The sequence below is a fragment of the Gossypium raimondii genome, chromosome 12 (genome assembly GCF_025698545.1).
Source record: "Gossypium raimondii isolate GPD5lz chromosome 12, ASM2569854v1, whole genome shotgun sequence".
Lineage (NCBI taxonomy): Eukaryota > Viridiplantae > Streptophyta > Magnoliopsida > Malvales > Malvaceae > Gossypium > Gossypium raimondii.
This window is the reverse complement of record NC_068576.1, coordinates 2,339,586-2,358,341: the sequence shown is the minus strand read 5'-3', so window position 1 is coordinate 2,358,341 and position 18,756 is coordinate 2,339,586. Positions and strand designations below refer to the sequence as shown.

Sequence of the window (18,756 nt, the reverse complement as noted above, 5' to 3'; positions counted from 1 at the left end):
AACCATGAAAACAATATTGGCACTGCCAATAATAAGAATAATTAATCACGTGGCGATTTAAAACTGTCATCTGACACGAACCCACTACTGATTCCGGCCTTTTCTTTTGACTCGATAATCTTGATCGCAGCCAAGCTAAATAACCAAATTTGTTGTATTTTATGATATGATTTTGCAAGAACCATTTTTTATGGAATTATGGGGTTTATTTATTGATCTGCATTTAGAAGCCTAAAAGAAACGCCATATTGTTCAATTTTATCATTCCACTACTACCAAAAGAGTTGCAATCATAAACAGATGAACAAACTAACCTTGCACCAGGATACAACTTAAAAAAAGAAACAAAAAATTGGAGTACGGGAAATGGCTCCAGACTTGCCATTTGATGATTAAATCAAAGGGCCACTTAATGGTATAACTTAAGCTCTATGATGCCAAGAGTGATTCCACCTTTGCGATCTGATCCTCTTCATTCTTTCTGGGAGGACTCTTGTTCGCCTCATCATACAAATCATGCTTCCACTTCTCAACACGAGGGCCACCTGAGCGATACCCCTGCCTTCCACTGAATCGATCTCTTCCCCTGAAATTGCTACCACCACCACCTCCATGCCTTTCATGCGATAAAAATCCACCTCTGGGTGCTTCTCTTCTGCTCGGAACCTGATCTCCAGCAGTGAGTCTATCCGGTCTGTCCAAATGCCGGGGGTGGCGGTCCCTGTCCACTCTTCTTTCACTTCCTAATACATGGTGGCTAGAATGGCTTGACTTCTCCGATTCCTTTGTTGTGAGGTCAGCACTTTGAGCTGCTGCAGGGATCTTCTTCTCACTAAATGCAGGTCGTTTCCTGGAGGGTGGTGGCTGTGCCGGTGGATCAGCCTCCATTTCAAAGAATCTATCATGGCGCCAATCATCTTTGCTATCACCTCTGGCTTGTGGTTTCTCGTCTCTTTGCCTCGTGTCATATGTTCTAGTTTCCCTTTCACTATGATGATCCTTTGCATCCCTCCACCATCCACGCTCTCCACGCTCTGGAAAGAAAAAGAAATATTTGACTAATAATTTTCAAGAAAACACTGTTTTTTTCCCCCCCCTTTTTCTTGATAAGAAGAGAATGCTGTTTAAGCTTCCCCAGAAACCGGTTTGCCAATGTAAACACAATCTCAGGACAACTCTTTTTGACAAGTTACATCTATAACCTGAATGTGAAGGCTGACACGACATGGTAACATGATCGCATAAAGTGAAGTAAGGTGTGGGAAACAAAGACCAAAGAAGGAAAAAAAAGAACTAACCAGAAGCCACTCTCCGACCATAACTTCGACCAGCTTGTGCGGCAATACCACGTTCATCGTGCTGTTATAAGACATATGCACAGGCAAGCCTAAGATTGTTATATACACGGACCATACAAAGTGGGGCTGAACAAGAATTCTGCTACATTAGCCCAGAAAAAAAAAAAGATTTATGCACTCTGAATAATAACCAAACTATTGAACTCAAGAGAACCAGGTTGTTTGGTTCCAAGTCAGATTCATGCTCCATACAAGCAAATTTCCACTGGCTCACAATCCTATGAAACTCAAATCCCCATTGGTTTTCCGTAGGAGGTTATGCAAGAATATCATTCCTACTTAAACCATTTCTGGACCTCAATAAATCAGTGCAAGGGTAGCACTTCATGAGACCCTAAATATGTATGATTCCAATCCACATACAATGACAGAGTAATTTTCTTTTATAATGTTCCATTAACATTTTATTGGGAGAAGTAAACCCAAAACTACAAAAGTGACCAATACCATTCAACACGTACACTACAAGAGCATGGGACTGAAAGTTATACTACTGGTTTCTTGGAGAGCAGACGATGACAAATCATCATCATTGTTCACACTCTTCCTACACAAAACAATTGTTATTCAGATGGTTGCCACACAGCAGGCAATCAACCGGGGAATTTAGACTTAACTCGATAATCATATGAAAAACATACACCAAGCAATAAAACGAATCCATTAAGGTGAAATGATATCATAATGATAAAAAAAAAAAAACCTGAAAATAGGATCGGGAGCGGGGCACTTCAGTTGGATCAGAAGAATGCTTGGTTCCTTCATGTTGTCCATTGTTTTTCCTATCGGAATCCTTACCAACAATCACAGTTTCAATCTTAGAAGAATCAGGAGGTGTCGGAGCCGCCTCAAGGGGTACAGCATCTTGCAACCGACGGCGCTGTTTCTCCTCCTGGTCGGGCCTGTCTCCGACGTCAGCGCTGGAGACCTGCCTTTCAGTCTGAGGTTTCCCGTCTCTCCTAGACCTCTTAGGGCTAAACAACATAAACAAAATTAAATCTTTAGACAAAATTAAACAAGATTGAAAACCCATTTGAAATACATGGGGGTAATGTTAGAATTGAAGGCATCATTTGGGTTCGAAATCAAGGATTGGGAAACGAAAGTACCTGGGTTCACGGTCGAACCCAGAACGGTGTCGTCTAGAGTCGGAATCTCGACCCTCTCGACGAGACATTGCAGTGTTTTGGAATAGTGTAATTTCTAGGGCTGCTTTGCTTTGCTGCCAGTAGAAGAGGATGGATAGGGTTATGTTCCCCTGGAAACCTGCCTTCTTTTTAATCCTACAACTTCAATTTCATCATTTCATCATCACCATTCGATTACTCTTTCTAGACATGAATGAATCATGGGCTTATTTTATTTAGTCGAAATAAAATTTTTGTGGGCTTCTTCATTTATCCAATAAAAAAAACCATGCATCTTTTCGCATTTAATTTGGGTCAAATGTATTCTGAGTCCCTATACTCTTTATATATTTAAAATTTAGTCACTTTACTTTTATTTTTGAAATTTAGTTTTTCTCCTTTTAAATTTCAAAATTTAAGATGAATTGTTATCATAGTTAAAACTCTTTTGTTAAATTCGTTGGTGTTAAATTTTGAAATTAAAAAAAAAAACTCACTTAATAGTAGCTAGAGCTATCCATGGCCGGGTCGGGCCGAATTGAAGCTCGGTTCCAAAAAAAAACTCATACCTATGCCCATTTTTGGGTTGGGTCAACTCCCCCAAAAAGTTTATTTTATTGTTAAAAAATTAATAAAATACTTAAAAATAAAACATTTTCAATTGATATTTTATATGCTTTACAATTAAATTTAAATATAAATTTAAAAAATATTTTTTATCATTTAAATTAAATCCGAGTCGGATCAGGTCAGGCTGAGGCTTGACCCAAATCGAGCCAGGCCTACTAGATTGAGTGAGCTACCCGATCCTTGGACAAATCTAGTAGTAGCCTTATAATAAAAAAAATGACATTATAATAAACTTAAATTCAACAAAAAAAAATTAAGGATGTTAGAAAAGCAGACTTGCATTTTTAAAATCTACAAAGTATAGGGTTGTAGAGCATATTTTAACCAATTAATTTCAGGGAAAGGGTATCCAAACTCCTTAATTTTAAGAAAAAATCCGACTTATCCTCTTGAAGTTTAATAAAAAAATATACTAATTTATTTATTAAATTAATTTTAACTTAAATGAATATTTTCATTTTATTATTTTTAAATTTATTTATAATTTTAATTTATAATTATTTGAATGTATTCTTGTAATTGTTATTATAGTTGTAAGTTTAAAAATATATACATATATATTAGTTGAAAATGTATTATGGTTAACATATAATTATTAAAATATAATGCAATTCATAATTTAATTTTATAATGATTAACATATTTTTAATTGTTATAAAATTCACATATGATTTATACAAATTGATATCTTTTTTAATTTGATATACATTAATTTATTTTATAATTAAATTTATTTAAAATTTCGGCTTACCCCGATGGCCACCCAATTATTATAAAATATAAAGAAAATATTAGAAAATATAAAATATGAAAAAAAATAGAAAAATATTTAAATTAAAAAGTATTGAAATTTTTCTTAAAAATATTATAAAAATTAGTGTAAAATATAAAAATATAAGACAAAAAATTTATAATATAATAATCTCAAACATAAAAAAGTGTGACGTAAACTAAATGATCTGTGATTACTCTCCCACCGTGACATTAAGGCATTATTCATCGAGACAAGTTTGCTAGGCTTCAATCTAGGTCTCATGATGCTTGTTTCCAACTTCTCTGACACCGACAATTTCATGTCCTTTGTTCAGCTGCTTGTCAGGGCAATGGCCTCATAGGAAGCTATAACAATAACATCGGCCCAAAAATTGAACTTCCCTCTTCCTACAACGACAGAAGAGTAAGCTGAAGGTGGAGCTAAAACGCAATTGCAGTTTAGGCAGAATAAACAGACCAGTTTGGCCTTATCCATCTCGGCTGGCCTAAACCAATGACGTAATGTTTTGAGCAACTGTTAGTGCTTCAAGCATTGCATTTGATGTTTTGACTGTTACTTATTTCAGCTTCTAAACCCATGTTGCAATGCTTCAATAGTTCTGTATGTTGCTACACTTTCTGCAAGGGTTAGGAATACATTTCTGTAACTACACCATTGGCCCTGTTTCAAATATAAGAATCCATGCTCCCATTCTGATGCTTATAATGTAAGTGCCTTTTGCTGGCGGCAAAACATTGATGGAAAGTTCCATGCTTGATTCTTGATATGTAAAGTTCAGGGCTCAAATGGGTGACTTAAGACTAGGTCACTAAGAGGTTCTCAGAAACTAAAAAGTTCCCATGCAGCTGGAGTTCATGCATTCTAAATGATTTAGTAACATTAAAGGTGACACTAAACTCTTACTTGAACATTGCTGGTGAACTCGACATGAAAGCTCTAGACAAGATCCCCAGAATAGGATTGGCTCTTGCTCTCATCTCATGCTATGATAGCTCTCTCAACAGCGGCAAAGATTCTAATATATGGTTCCTTCCAATTCGCAACAAAAAGATGCATGGCTATCCTTCCGTGAAATGGTTACAGCTTCATGAAAATCCGATTTCATATATCAATTAACTGATATCTTATTCAAGTGAGCTGTATCAATTCATGTAAACAATGGTCACAGTAATGGACATAATACAGTCCATTCATGAAACTACTTCAATCAAAATTCACTGAAATTGAGAACAATTCTCCATTATCACAATAATGGACAGTAGTTGGGGTATTTCCAGGAGGAATGTATAGAATAATTTCAAAGCATTATTGTAATCAGCTTGAGCATTCAAACATCTGATATGAACTCTTTAAGGTACTCTCAAACTCTCCCTTAGTTGCCTAGTCCCATCCGATCTGCTGACTAGAACTCCCCTTAGTTCCTTGATCAAGGCCTGAGCTGAACAAAAGAAGACCCTAGCTTGGCAGTAAAACTTCTTCAGAGGGTAAGAGTAACATACCAAACTGCAAACCAAAATTTCATAGCAGGGCTGGATAAAAGCATGGAAGTATCAACTAATTCCGACATAATCAGTCCTGGGACTTGAACCTGCTGCACCATTTTACAAGAAGCTCAGCTATACTGGCATCCATTCGAGTTCCAACTCCTCCCCACATTAGCATATGGGGCATATCCCCAATTGTTGAACCAGTCACTTCATGCACAGCCTTGAACCCAATCCTTTTGTAGAACCTAACAAGCTGAAAGTTCAAAAGATCATCAAAATACATAAATTATCCACATTTCAAACACAAATGAAAAGAATAATTTCTTGTAAGAAACCTTATCCAGTAACATAAACCAGAGGAATTGGGTAAGGTAATAACCTTGGAATGGTAAAGATCGGAGTCGTTGATGGCAAGCAACTCGGCAGTCTTGCAACCGCAGTCATATCCATATCGAATAGCTACAGCTCCAATAAACAAACCAATACCAAAAATGGATCTTTCCATGCCTAGGGTCTCTCTGTTGAGTCTAATGGAATCCAGGTGCAGAATTTTACCTCCAAACCAGACCCTAACGATCCCCTCAGCTCTTCCAAGTTCCCTGTTGGTCTCCAGGCTTTTAGCAGTGATCCTAAACAATGGTCCTAAAGTTCGGAGCTGAACGTCAAGGTTCTGGGCTCTAGAGGAGGCCAATATATCAGACATGGATGGCATATTAACAGTGGCTTCCTTGATGCCATTGCTTGTTGTTCTAACATATGGTTTGGCAGCTTCTTGGAGAGTATTCAAATGGGTTTTGGGGGCAAATCGGTTAGAGGATGATGGAAGTGGTGAAACTGAATGCTGAGATGATGAAAGAGCTTGGGTTCTGCTCCAAATTCTGGGATTTTGATAGCAGAAATTGGAAACTGCAACCATGTGAGTTAATTCCATGTGTGCAGCCGCCTCGCGGAAGAGAACTATCAATAGAGATTTTAGCTGGTTTTGGATGAAACAAAGTGAGCGCTTGCTTTGAATTACTATCTCGGGGTTCGCACTTTGTTTGGATGGCTACTCGCTGTGAAACGTGGATTCCTATCTCATCAATTCCTTTTCCCTTCTCAAGAAAAGAGAAGTGAGACGAAAATTGGGTGAATTATTTACTCCCTCTTATTAAATAGAACTCACACACACTTTCTTTTGAAAAGAAAATAATTAATAGGTAGCTTCTTTTTCTATTTCTTTTAAAATAAAAATTTAAAAGCAAAACTATCCTTCATTTGTCATTTATTATAATATTTTAATTTTCAATTTAATTGTTATTACTTAACTTGTTACTCTAAACTTAATAAAGAATTTTAATATTACATATGAGAGAAAATTATTTAAATTAGATTTCTACCCCAAACTAAACTTAAGAAGAAATATTATATCAAAGTTCATGCAAATTATCAGCCCTGAATGCATTCTGCTTATATTATACACATCAACTTGTAGTATCTTTGCCTTGGCATCAAAGGGCTCGAATCTGTGCCAGATTCCTCCGACTGAACCCTCTCCGCAAAATGAAACCGGAGTGCTTTTGGTTTTCTCCAACAAAACTTGTGATTTGATGAAAAAGATTCCTCATTCCCTGAGATAGTGAGGTGCTAAGTTCTTTATTTGTTCCATCAGGATTGCAGTCTCCAGGCTCCCACTCGGCAGAAGAATCTTCTTCGTAATGCTTGTTTTGGGGGAGGTTGGGTACACGCTATACAATCAGCAGTCTTGTTTTTTTGGCCATCAATCAGCAATCTTCCACCTAGGGAAAATATATAAATATGTTATGATAGTGGAGAACCGAAGTGACATGATAAACCAAAAAAGAACAAAGAAGGTCGAACAAAACTAACACTAAAGAAGTATTGAGGATGAACACGTGAAGATCTAGCGACTAATCTAGTTAAATAATTGGTAATAAACTTTAATGATTATCATAGCCACAGTTTTGTGGCTTGAAAGTTCATGAATTTTATCCATTTCCTCAAGCTCTTTTTACCAGAATGTAATTGTTGTCATCTGTATCTGATAAATAACCACATAACAAATAATAATTCAGCACTCAACAACAATTTACTGCTAATCAACAAAAGATTGCCCTATTCTCATCCAACATCAATATGGACCTCAACAATAGGGAGCAATTACTTCCCATTGGAAATTATGGACATATCCCAATGCAATAATGGGTTTTGCAGATGCAACTTGCCAAGAGCAATTGTGTACTAAAAACAGAAAATAGTAAGCAATTTGGAGGCACTGCTATTCTACATGTCAAGCCAGTCTCTTCGTGTACTCAGAGATCTGAATAGGCAGATAAAAGAAAGGCATCAGCTTAAACGCCTATCACAGAAGCAGTCAGAATAACAAAATGATGGTACAAATTTACTCCACCAGTAAAGCTTCTTTCTTTGCAGATCTCAGTAATATCAAGGTAAGCGTCATCATATAAACTGGCAGCCATGAAATTATGATCATAATTCTGGAAACTAACATAGCGGAACATATGCAATTTAACAAATCAGCAGACAACAACCCCAAATTAGCATCAAGAACTTCGAGTTTAGAAGCAAAGAATCTAACTTTTCTGTTAAACCATATAGCAAGTATACCGCTTGAAAACTGTAGAAATAACATCAACTCCAGACATAGTTTACATGCCTATAGAATTAATAGAATTTACTAAGAGTAAGTTTCAAGAAATCAAACGTAAATCCATGAAACTTCATAATTAGTGGAGGAAATAATAGACATGCTGCCAACAGTTACCTTCAATGAAGGATTACTCAAAAGTTTCATCAGCAGCCTAAAACGCATCCATATCTACATGTACCAAATCATGGAAAGCTCAAGTGTAGTTTCAAGCTCTAAAATCCTTTAATCCACAACATGAAGAAGGAACAAATTATGTAATTAGTTCTAAACTTTAAAAACCAGTATTCTTTGCAACTCGAGCTCCTCGCACACGTTCAATTTTTTGGCGAATAAATACCTCTTTTCACTCTTCCTTTCAGAAAAGTTTTGATCCTTTGCTCATCTCGTACACTAGTCTTTGGATCTTCTCTTTATTTATTCAACCACCACTTAATAAATTGAAGTATATATAATTAATGAAACAAAAATTCGAAGAAGAAGAAGAAGAGAGATTACGAAGAAATTTTCGAAGTGAGTTAACAAATGGAAAGGCAGATTGGCGGAGAAAAGCCTAGAAATCGAACAAGCGGGAAGAGATTCGAGGACAGAATCAAAAGTCGGGAAAGAAAGTTTTTTGCATTACCAGTTTTGACATTGGTGTAAAGAGTGTGATAATATTGCCATTGCCGTTGATTATTGCTCTCCGTGCTGGGCAAGGGGAGAATGCGAGTGTTAGGAGAAAGAGAGCGCCAAAAGGTGTTAACCTGAAAATCACAAAAAGGGAGGTATTTTGGAATACCTCATTTGGTTTTTCTTTGTTTGCTTCATTCTCTCTCTGCTCTCTCTCACGGCCCTCGAACCTATGACCTGTGGCCTTCGGTTACTCTGAACCAAGTAAACCAAACCATCAAGCTAGATCGAGAGCCAATCGAGGTTCTAATTTCTTTTACTAAAATAGAAGGCAGTTGCCTAAGACCAAGGACATGATGCGAGGAGTACCTACCAACTTGTTGAGGTAACATCGGCACTTGAAAGATGACCTTAGAGTCTATTTGTCTTGTTGAGTTTATCCATACTTTTATTAATCACCCGAATCTAATAAATCATTTTTTCCGTTTATATGCTTGGATTTAGGGGTGACTATTGGATCTAGTCAAAATGAGTGAAAAAGTTTCGAGTTAATTGAATTCACGAATCTTATTTTAGCAACTGAACTCAATTTAAAATATTTTCGAATCGAGTCAAAAAATTTTGAGTTGAGTTAACGAATCCTATTATTTATCTTCAATGTTGCGTTTACATAGACCGATTATTTAACTAATAGATGAAATGCAAGATTATTTAACTACATAAACAATATAATTATTTTGTCTTTTATCCGGTAAACATTTATCAAAATGACGTAGTTTTGCCTTTTAACTTAATGATTTTGACTTTTAACTTTAGAAAATGTAAACATTTATCAAAATGACATAGTTTTACTTTTTCTTATTCAATTTTCGAAAAATTTGAATTGTGTAATTCATATTCGAGTTAAACCAAAATTTTGATTTTTATTCGAATTGATCCAAATAACTCGAACTATTAAATTCAAAAATTTTAAATTTTTATCAAACTTTTAAAATCGAATCAATTTTACTCATCCCTACTTAAATTAAATCATTTCAATACTATATAAATTTGTTTAAAGTTTGATTTAATTTAAAATTTATGTTGATTTATATTTATAAATAATGAACCCTAACCTATTTAAACCCATCCCATATTATTTTATTTTTAAAATATTGTTACTTTTATTTAATCTTTAGTGATTATATGTATATCTTTTACTACTAGTATATATTTTCCTTTTATTAAATTTCTAAAAATAAACAACTTTTTAGTATCTGTATTAGGGTAATGGAAAGTTTTTATTTTACAAGTGAGCTCAATGATTTTTTTAATGCATTAAAACAAGGTTTTTGTTGGCCCAATGTAATTAGGGGTGAGTGTTTGATTGAATTGAGTGAAAAATTTCGAGTTAATCAAGTTGACAACACTTATTTTATCGTACTAACTTGAATTGATTTTTTTAATCGAGTTGAGTGAAATGAAATTTAAGTCGAGCCGAATCGAGTGAGGTTCAAGTTAAATTAAAAAGTTAAACATGCCATATTAAAATATTGTTACAATATAACTAATTCTATGTTAGAGCACATAAATTTGAAACAATATAGATTGAAAAACTTTTCAAAGAAAAATAAGAAAAAAATACTTTAGTATAATAAATTTGAATATTTAATTAACTTATTTAGGTCCCAAAATTATTATTTTAGAAAATTTATATATAAATTTAGAAATTTTTAAAAATATAAATTTTAGATTTTTTATAAATATTTTGAACTTTCAAAATTATTTTTGTAATTTTGTTGAAAGAGACCAATTTGTTCATTTTCAAGATTGATATAGAGTTACAAACTCGAAAAGGAAAATTAAATTTAAAATTTAATAAAAGGTAATGGGAATTTAAGCAAATTTTTTTTTGAAAATTTATGAGATTTAAATTAAAATTATTATATAAAAAATCAAATTTAAATTTTTTTTTGAGGGACCAGGCATAATTTTACCTTATTTTTAAGTGATGATATATATTCTAAAGAGCCCCAAAAGAATTATTTAGGACAGGATCCCTTCTAAGGCTTCAACAACAGGTCACCCAAACGAATATAAATTGCCTCCATCGAGGTTCATTTTCCTTCTCTCTTCTTCCAATATCATACTCCACCACCCTCTAACCTTTTCCTTTTCTTTATTTAGCCCGGTGATTGCTCAGAATGACACACAAACACGTTTCATACCTAAATTAAGGGAAATCCGGTCCTTTTCTCTTTGGCTAATGTATATATGTTTTTCGAAATAGCCTTTGGCTAAATTGAGTGCTGTTGGCTAAGGTAGATTCCTATTTTCCCAGACCAGTTTTAGGTATAAAGCTGGCTTGCCCCTACGCAAACATAGTACACATACAGGCTAATATATTTGTTTATTTTTCCATTTATTTCTAACGACTTTAGAAACCATATCATCAAAGTAAAAAACAAAGTCCACTGAGTCCTACAATGGGCAAATCGTTTCCCACATAACTTCCTATATAATAACAAGATATGTTGGAACTGCCGTGGGAAGATAATCGACAAAGAAGAAAAGAAGAAACAATTTCAAGTAATCAACGCTCTTTATTAGGTACTCCTTTGTTGATATCAAAGAGATGAGTTTTGGGTGTTTTACCTGAAACAATACTCAAAACAAGCTACAAGACTGTGGCACTTTGCCGGCACGCTCTCCAGCATTGTATTATTTATGTACGCTGTTGTTTAAGTGGTGGCTCTTGGTGTTTGTGCCAGTAGGCGGTTATTCATGTGCCTGGTACAGTCATTTCTTTGTGGAAGGGAACGTTCCCGTCACTTTTGGGCATCCATTTTGGTCCTTTTTATGCTATTTTAAGATGTTTGGATTCATGCTTACTGGGAAAATGGATAGAGAGATCAAGAGGCTTGGATTGTGACCCATGTTTCAGGGAGTGAATTACATAAAAATCTGTTTTTTAAAAAATAATTATTGAATTAGGTTGATTTTTTTTTTTGAAAAATTACGGGATTTGGTTGGGTAACCTCAAACGGCTATATTTCTTTTTCCATATAAACTCTTTTTTTTTTCAATTCAATCTCAACTATCTCTCAATTTCTTTTAACTTCTCACTCAAATTTTATTTCTCTCTCAACTCTTTTTTTTTTGCTAAAATTGTATTAAGATTTTCGTAAATTATTTTCTATTACAATTTATTTTGTGTTTTCTAAAATTAGTAATAGCAAAATATCTAATACGTTTGGATGGCAACCATATTTCGGTCGATCAATTGCAAATGATGAGAAGTTTTTTATTATATTTAATCTAATTTAATTTAAATATTTTCTTATTATATTGAAATTTAATATTTTGTATTTTTTTTATATATAGCCAGAAGATCGGATTTTGGAGACGTATATTCGTAATCAATCCGCTCCTCCATCACCCTTAATCGAACCCTACTTGAGAGATGCAAGATTTTTGCATGTGGCCGTTATAGGGAGGGGGTGTAAATTGGACCCCACACTTGTAAGCGTGTTGGTGGAAATGTGAAGACTCGAGACACACACGTTCCATCTTCATGCAGCGAGTGTACTATCACTCTCGAGGATGTGCAGTTACAGCTCGGGTTACCGGTGGATGGCCCAGTAGTGACTGGGTCAATTGTCACAACCAATTGGAGAGACGCATGTGAGCAACTTTTGGGGAGGGTCCCGGAAACAATTTATAGATCCCGGATAGATATGAATTAGTTTAGAAGAAATTTTGGTGGGCTCAATGTAGATTCGAGTGAAGTCCGAAGGGAACAACATGCTCGGGCGTACATTCTTATGATCATCGGGGGTCTCCTAATGCTGGATAAGTTACGAAATCTTGTCCATTTAAGGTGGTTGCTAAAACTCGTCGATTTTAGAGAAGCGGGCGAACTCAGTTGGGGGTCAGTCGTGTTGGCGATGTTGTACCAGTAGATGTGACGGGTGACGAAACCATACAAAATTAAAATCGGTGGTTGCATGCTACTATTGCAATCATGGGTGTGGTATCAACTATCATTTTATGTCTTTAAGTGGATTACCCTCGTACATTCTCACTCGTAACAATGTAAAATTCATTAGATAATATATTTATCATAACAAAATTATTTAAAATTTAAATTATTTTGTTAACATATTATTTCAATAGGTGGAACCATGGGCTGAGTTACGTGAGACTACCGGATGAGCTTTGAGATATACGACTTCTATTAGACCAATGATTGAAAGCGGATGTATGTATTTTTTGAATTTGAATTATAATATTAACGTAGTTTATTTAAAATTAATAGTATATATACAACTAATTATTATTATTATTTTAATATAATTTGAATGGACGCCATACTCTGATCTGACAATTCAAGAATGCACTTCGTCCAAATTCTTGGTCAATCCCAACATTTGGCACGTGAATGTGTCATTGGCAGTGTACGCTATAGTGGAGATGCACAAGTCGGATAGTGTGTTGCGACAGTTCGGGTTTAGGCAATTGATTCCGTCAGCACCCCAAGAAATCGAAGATCTACATCAAATCGACTTGCGGGAGAGAACAAATGAGTATTAGCCTACATTCCACATGCAATATCATCATTTGGAACATAAGATACGAGTTTTTACTTACTCGTGAGGCCACATGCCATGGTTTATGGTCTATGGCAAACCATATCTGCTAACGGAAGAGGTGAGGGGTAGACAACTGCATATGAGGCCACGATAGGCGCCTAGACATCCAAGGTTTAGAGCAGCTGCCATGGCGGTCCATCGTTTACACCTACGCAAGAACCCATATCGATGAGCGCACCACCCCCTAGTTAGTATTGCTCGACTTATTCTAGTTTTTATACTAACCCTGTCATTTTTACACAAGCACCACATGTGGCACTACATTTTTCTGTTTCTACATTGATGCGCGATTTTATTTTTGGACCTCCGTCCCCGACATATTACACGCAGATGCCATCAATGTTTCAGACGACGACGGATCCAATGACGACGTATAGGTTGACCGAAAGTCCGATTGTTTTGCCATCAGTGTATGGGACACAATATAGTTATACCCCTACGCCGCGGTGTCGCAAACACCTCTGGGATCATTGTTCTACCAATGTGGAACATCTTCGCAACCACTTGTTGTTAGAATGAGGATACACAATGGCAACCGAGAAGCCAACCACAGACGAAGGCGAAGAAGATGAGAGGCCGAGACCACAACATGTACCCGAACAAAGACATAAAGATCAAGGCAAGGAGGCTAGTATACAACTTGAACCAAGAAGAAATATGGCTCGCAACCGTCGACCATCCCAATGTGGCACACATTCTGACCGAGGATATGAATTATATATATATATTTTTGTACTTCTCATGTAAATTTTAATTGTTTAGCTAAATAGTAATCGATAAGATTATGTCGATATTAGATATGAAATGTTTTTAAATAAATTTAATCTGAATAAGGATGATAAACTAAGATTTTAGTATTTTAGTAATCTCATGAAAACTTGATTTATTTTAAAATGCATTATATGAGAAGGAAAATAAATAAAAATAATGTGATAGAGAAAATGAGGAAGGCATTAATAAATTTCCTTTCAATAATAACACGTTTTTCTATTTCTCTCTCTCTCTCAAATTTTAAATAATGTTTTTTATTTAAAGAAAATCAAAATTTGAAATTTATTTTGTAAAAGTATATATAAAATATTTAAAAATCAAATAAATTGATTAAAACAAATCTAATTAAAAATAATAAATCAATCTATTATAAAAAAAGGAGTCAAAGCAAGTGGTGAATGCTCAATATTTAGCACTAATTACCTAGAGTACTTGGACAATATTGATTAATAAAATCACGCACTAAACGATGTAAATAAGTTAGCAAGATAGCAATCTTTATGTATAATTATGTTATTAGTTATTACATTTAACATAATATGATGATGAATGTATGGTTAAAAAGTAAATTTAATGAAGACATGGTAAAAATTTGACTTAATCAATCTAAATTTGTACTTGATCTCATCCAATTTAATCATGAAAACTCAACAACCTAAACACATCCAACGAAACTGACCCAAATCTAAAATGATTCAAACACGGTTTGACCCAAACTAGTAACCCGAACTTAAATTAAGCATAGTTTTTTAGAAAAATAATAAAAACGGTAATTATAACCTAAAATACTAATTCATTTTAATTTATAACTTATAAATTGTAATACTCATAGTTCATTTTCATGCGAGGTGGATAATCTTTTTGGCAACTCATTTATTAAGTCATATTTATGTAGATGATTGATACTTGCTATAAAGGCTTGGATTGTCCATTCATCAATTAAGCCTTTAGTTATCATACTTGTTGCATTGAATTTACAAATATACTTCCTTAAAGGTTTGTCATTTTGGTGTTTGATAGACTTAAGATAAGGTGGTGATTGTTGTAATTTTTTATTAGCCAAAAATTGCTCATAGACAAATTGATTAACTCGTTGAAGGTGTGGATAGAAACTATTAGCAATAACAAGTACCATACTCCAACATTATCTCTCAGGGTCATTGAAAAGGCTATGATTTTCTTTCAGCATTGTAGTCCTCCTTATACAACTTAAATGTTGACGACATGTATTGTGCAACTATTTCTGGTGCCCTAATCCAAGGACACTCAACAAGCTTTGCATTATGAATTCTTGCATTTCCTTCCATAGTGTTTATACATGTTCTTCAAAAAAATATCCCTATCTTTGCAGATTGTGTTCCTGTGGTTGGTATAGAGGGTCCATCAAATTCACTCTATGTTGTTGATTGCGTTGCCGGTTGGGAAAAAGAAAAAGTTGTCTCTTCTTGTTGAACCTTAGGTGGAGGGTTTTGTTGTTGAAGTTTTCTTCCTGATTTTAACTCTTCAATTTTTTGTTTCTCTGATTAACTTCTTATTAGCGCTTTTGTTGCTCCTAATACAATCCTTGTTGTGTAAAGAGTTTTCCTCCAATATTTTCATCTTTTTTTGCATCTTAATGAACTAATGTAAACACAAGAAGGATTTTGTGAGGTTTGCTTGCCTTAAAAGGCACTAGTATTGCCCTAATACAATAGAGTTTTATGCATGTTGATACTGAGCGTAATATTTGAGTGGGAGTATTAGTAATACTACGAATAACCTCCATAGTAAGGATGATAAGGATCATAAGCATGATGGGGATCTTGAAGGTTGCTTGGTTGAGATTATGGCTCAGTATGTTGTTATTTGGTACTAGTTTAGGGTTGGTTTTAAGTTGTTTGTAGCTAGGTTTGAGTTTGTTGTTGGTCCTAGTCTCTTTCTTCTGGGTTTGTGGGAATATTAGTGGTGGAATGAGTCATGTCTATCCATACTCACTGCACAAATTGTTGATACAATGATGTGGCGTGGAGCAGAAAATGGTGTATGTAACACCCCACACTCGGCCCAGACATTATGGCCAAATCTGGAGTAATTACATCAACTCGTTTCAAAAACTAAAATCTAGCTTAGGAATTGTATGATTTGAAATCTTAATTTAGCTAAGCTCATACGAGTTTTAAAAAAATTCTCAAGTTTGAAAACACCTATTTCACAGCATGATCTCTTAAACATTTACTTGGTGGTATGCCACTCATAAAGGTGTAGCTGGGCTGTCAGACAAATATTGCGATTGAACCGTCGAAATTGCAGTAATACTGTCAGAATACACTTCCTCTATCACATATCAAACCCATCGCGATGCACATGTAAAAATAAACTAACACATACATTCCATAAACAGATGGCATGTATACTTTTCATACGTAATCATGCTTTCGGATTTATCAGAACACAAATTGTACATATATTTTTCACATACCTTACATATATCACATACAAAAAGATATTAACAGATGTCACAATTAAAGCCTTATATAAGCCAAACGGACCTTGCAGAAAGTCTAATTACGAATTTCGGAGTCAAAGGGACCTAGGTAAAAATTTCCAAAAAATAGGCCCACACGACCCAACTAGCCTAGCCTGTGTGGCCCATACAACATAACACACGCTTGTATGACCCACACGACCTTGTGACCCATACGATCTACCATACAGTCTACCACAAGGCCATGTGACATCGAAAAAATACTTTTCGAATTTACATCATCGTTGTTTTCTATAATCGAGTCACACACCTGATCAATTTTCGATGCAAACACCACAACGAAGTTTCCAATACCTAAAACATTATTTAAAACCAACTATTTAACAATGATTAACCAAACCCGATTCATTAAATCAACACAACCATCAAACTCAATTACGAAAAATCAACCCTTACAATGGCAAATAACACTTAACCTTGTAAAAACAACAACTAACGAAACAACTAAATTACTAGAGGGTTGAATGTCTCGAGATCTTCACCTAGAACAAACCAACGTAATTTAAACGAGGAACATAATACCACATCCTTTAACTTATCAACAAGATAACGAAAAAAAACCTCGATAGAGGAAGAAGGATATACGCTACTTACACAAAAATTGAAGTGCAATGAACCCAAATCAAAACACCAACCAACAGGTGGGTGGCACAATGCAAAGGAATAAAAATATTTACATTTGCACGTGTAGTGATTTGAATACAAGACCAAAGGGTAAGTTAATACCTTACCATTGAACCAATAAGCTCATTCTTACTAATAGTTGAGCGAAATAAATTTTTAAGCTAGAAATTTAAAGATAGGGGTTTAGGCAAAAATGCAAGGCAAAGGATTCAAACTCATAACCTCTCACACACAAGCATAACACTTAACCACTGAACCAAATCATTCACTTGTTATATTTCCTACAACCTTGACTCAAAAAATGACATGACCACTCTTGGTTTCACTAATCCAATTTCTTCTAACTGGTCTTTGGGTGACAGTGTAGATCAAGATGGTTCACATTATTTGGGCAAAGAGTCGTACTATGTTGGTGGTGAAGACGGTAAAAGTATGAGTGAGTGAGAGAGAGAGAGAGAGAGAGAGAGAGAGAGAGAGAGGAAAAAGATAGGTAAAATGAGAAAGAGTATGGAGTATAAGACGAGTGGGCAACCCTTTCTTTGAGGTGATAGAGGGTTTATATAGGTGGGCATGGTGGGATACGAGGCTGCCTTTGGTTGGCCACCTACTCGCTTCCAAGATACTTGTCAGGTGGGAACGTGGCATCACTTGTAAGGGAGAAAAAAAGTTGGTTAGAACTGACTTTATTGAAAGTCGATTTCATTTTAATTGATTTTGGAGGTTAAATTGATTGTAGGGTTGGTTTATTCGGTTATATCGATCAGTTATCTATTATTGAATTTCATAATCAAACCGACTGACTTAACCGACTTAATATTTGATATTTTTAATCATTTTAAATATATTTATATTTTATAACATATATAAGACAGTTAAGTCGGTTAAATTGCAAAAGCTAATTGAACCGGCCTTATTAACCATTTGCACATCCCTATTCACCCAGGGTGTGGGGTATGTAGGTGATATGTGATGGTTGTTTTGTCGAAGTGGCCCAATTGTTAGAAGTGATTGCCTCACGTGTCGACGATAGAGCTAGATGAGAGGTGAAGCTAAGAAGTTAGTGAAGGTAGGCTTATGGTGGTGAAGGTCGCTATATATAATACCTATATAAAAAACCGATTTTATTTACCATTTTCCCTTTATGACTTAATTATATCCCATAAGCATAATAAAGAGTGGTTCACACCTCCAAATTTCTTCTTCTACTTTATTTACCACATATTTTGAATAGATTATTGATGAATCAAATTTAGTAGTAGCGTAAACTGAGAAGCACCCAGATTTTAACTCTTTTATTCCTTTATTGCACGTTGAAAATGAGGCTAATACTGATTCTAGGTATGAGGCTACAACGTGTGGGAGATACTGAAAATGGCACTCAATTTCTTTGTAATAAAAAAGATGAGGAAAATTGTCCAAGTGCAACAAAATTATAAGAAACAATAACTTTCGGTCGTTGAAGAAAAGTTGGATTTTTTACCAAGCAAATGTGAGAAAATGTGCTTCATTTGGTTTTAGTAAATACATGTGATTTTAAACTTGAATTTTA

At 34.8% G+C, this 18,756-nt stretch overlaps 2 protein-coding genes and 1 long non-coding RNA gene across 3 annotated transcripts; all 3 read right to left on the bottom strand.

Moving 5' to 3' along the window:
- Positions 1 to 248: 248 nt before the first annotated feature.
- LOC105762773 (uncharacterized) lies at positions 249 to 2,635 on the bottom strand. Its single transcript, XM_012580666.2, has 4 exons — positions 2,468 to 2,635; positions 2,062 to 2,332; positions 1,299 to 1,359; positions 249 to 1,034 (listed from the first exon to the last, which is right to left on the bottom strand). The coding sequence occupies exons 1-4, from the start codon at positions 2,533 to 2,535 to the stop codon at positions 430 to 432; spliced, it is 1,005 nt and encodes a 334-aa protein (XP_012436120.1). The 5' UTR covers positions 2,536 to 2,635; the 3' UTR covers positions 249 to 429.
- A 1,290-nt stretch (positions 2,636 to 3,925) lies between these two features.
- LOC105762772 (uncharacterized) lies at positions 3,926 to 6,513 on the bottom strand. The gene is made up of 2 exons (XM_012580664.2): positions 5,757 to 6,513; positions 3,926 to 5,630 (listed from the first exon to the last, which is right to left on the bottom strand). Exons 1-2 carry the CDS (start codon positions 6,306 to 6,308, stop codon positions 5,460 to 5,462), a joined length of 723 nt encoding a protein of 240 aa, XP_012436118.1. The 5' UTR covers positions 6,309 to 6,513; the 3' UTR covers positions 3,926 to 5,459.
- Positions 6,514 to 6,763: 250 nt separating this feature from the next.
- Positions 6,764 to 8,955, bottom strand: LOC105762771 (uncharacterized). Its single transcript, XR_008191664.1, has 2 exons — positions 8,163 to 8,955; positions 6,764 to 7,155 (listed from the first exon to the last, which is right to left on the bottom strand). It is a non-coding gene; the product is annotated as an uncharacterized LOC105762771 (long non-coding RNA).
- Positions 8,956 to 18,756: the final 9,801 nt, after the last annotated feature.

Excerpts from the sequence above, each read along its gene's own strand:
- LOC105762773 (XM_012580666.2), bottom strand. The coding sequence starts at position 2,535 with ATGTCTCGTCGAGAGGGTCGAGATTCCGACTCTAGACGACACCGTTCT. Across the intron at positions 2,333-2,467 it reads GGGTTCGACCGTGAACCCAG|CCCTAAGAGGTCTAGGAGAG; the intron begins GTACTTTCGTTT and ends TATGTTGTTTAG. Across the intron at positions 1,360-2,061 it reads GCTCCCGATCCTATTTTCAG|CACGATGAACGTGGTATTGC; the intron begins GTTTTTTTTTTT and ends GTCTTATAACAG.
- LOC105762772 (XM_012580664.2), bottom strand. The coding sequence starts at position 6,308 with ATGGAATTAACTCACATGGTTGCAGTTTCCAATTTCTGCTATCAAAAT. Across the intron at positions 5,631-5,756 it reads CCGATCTTTACCATTCCAAG|CTTGTTAGGTTCTACAAAAG; the intron begins GTTATTACCTTA and ends TTGAACTTTCAG.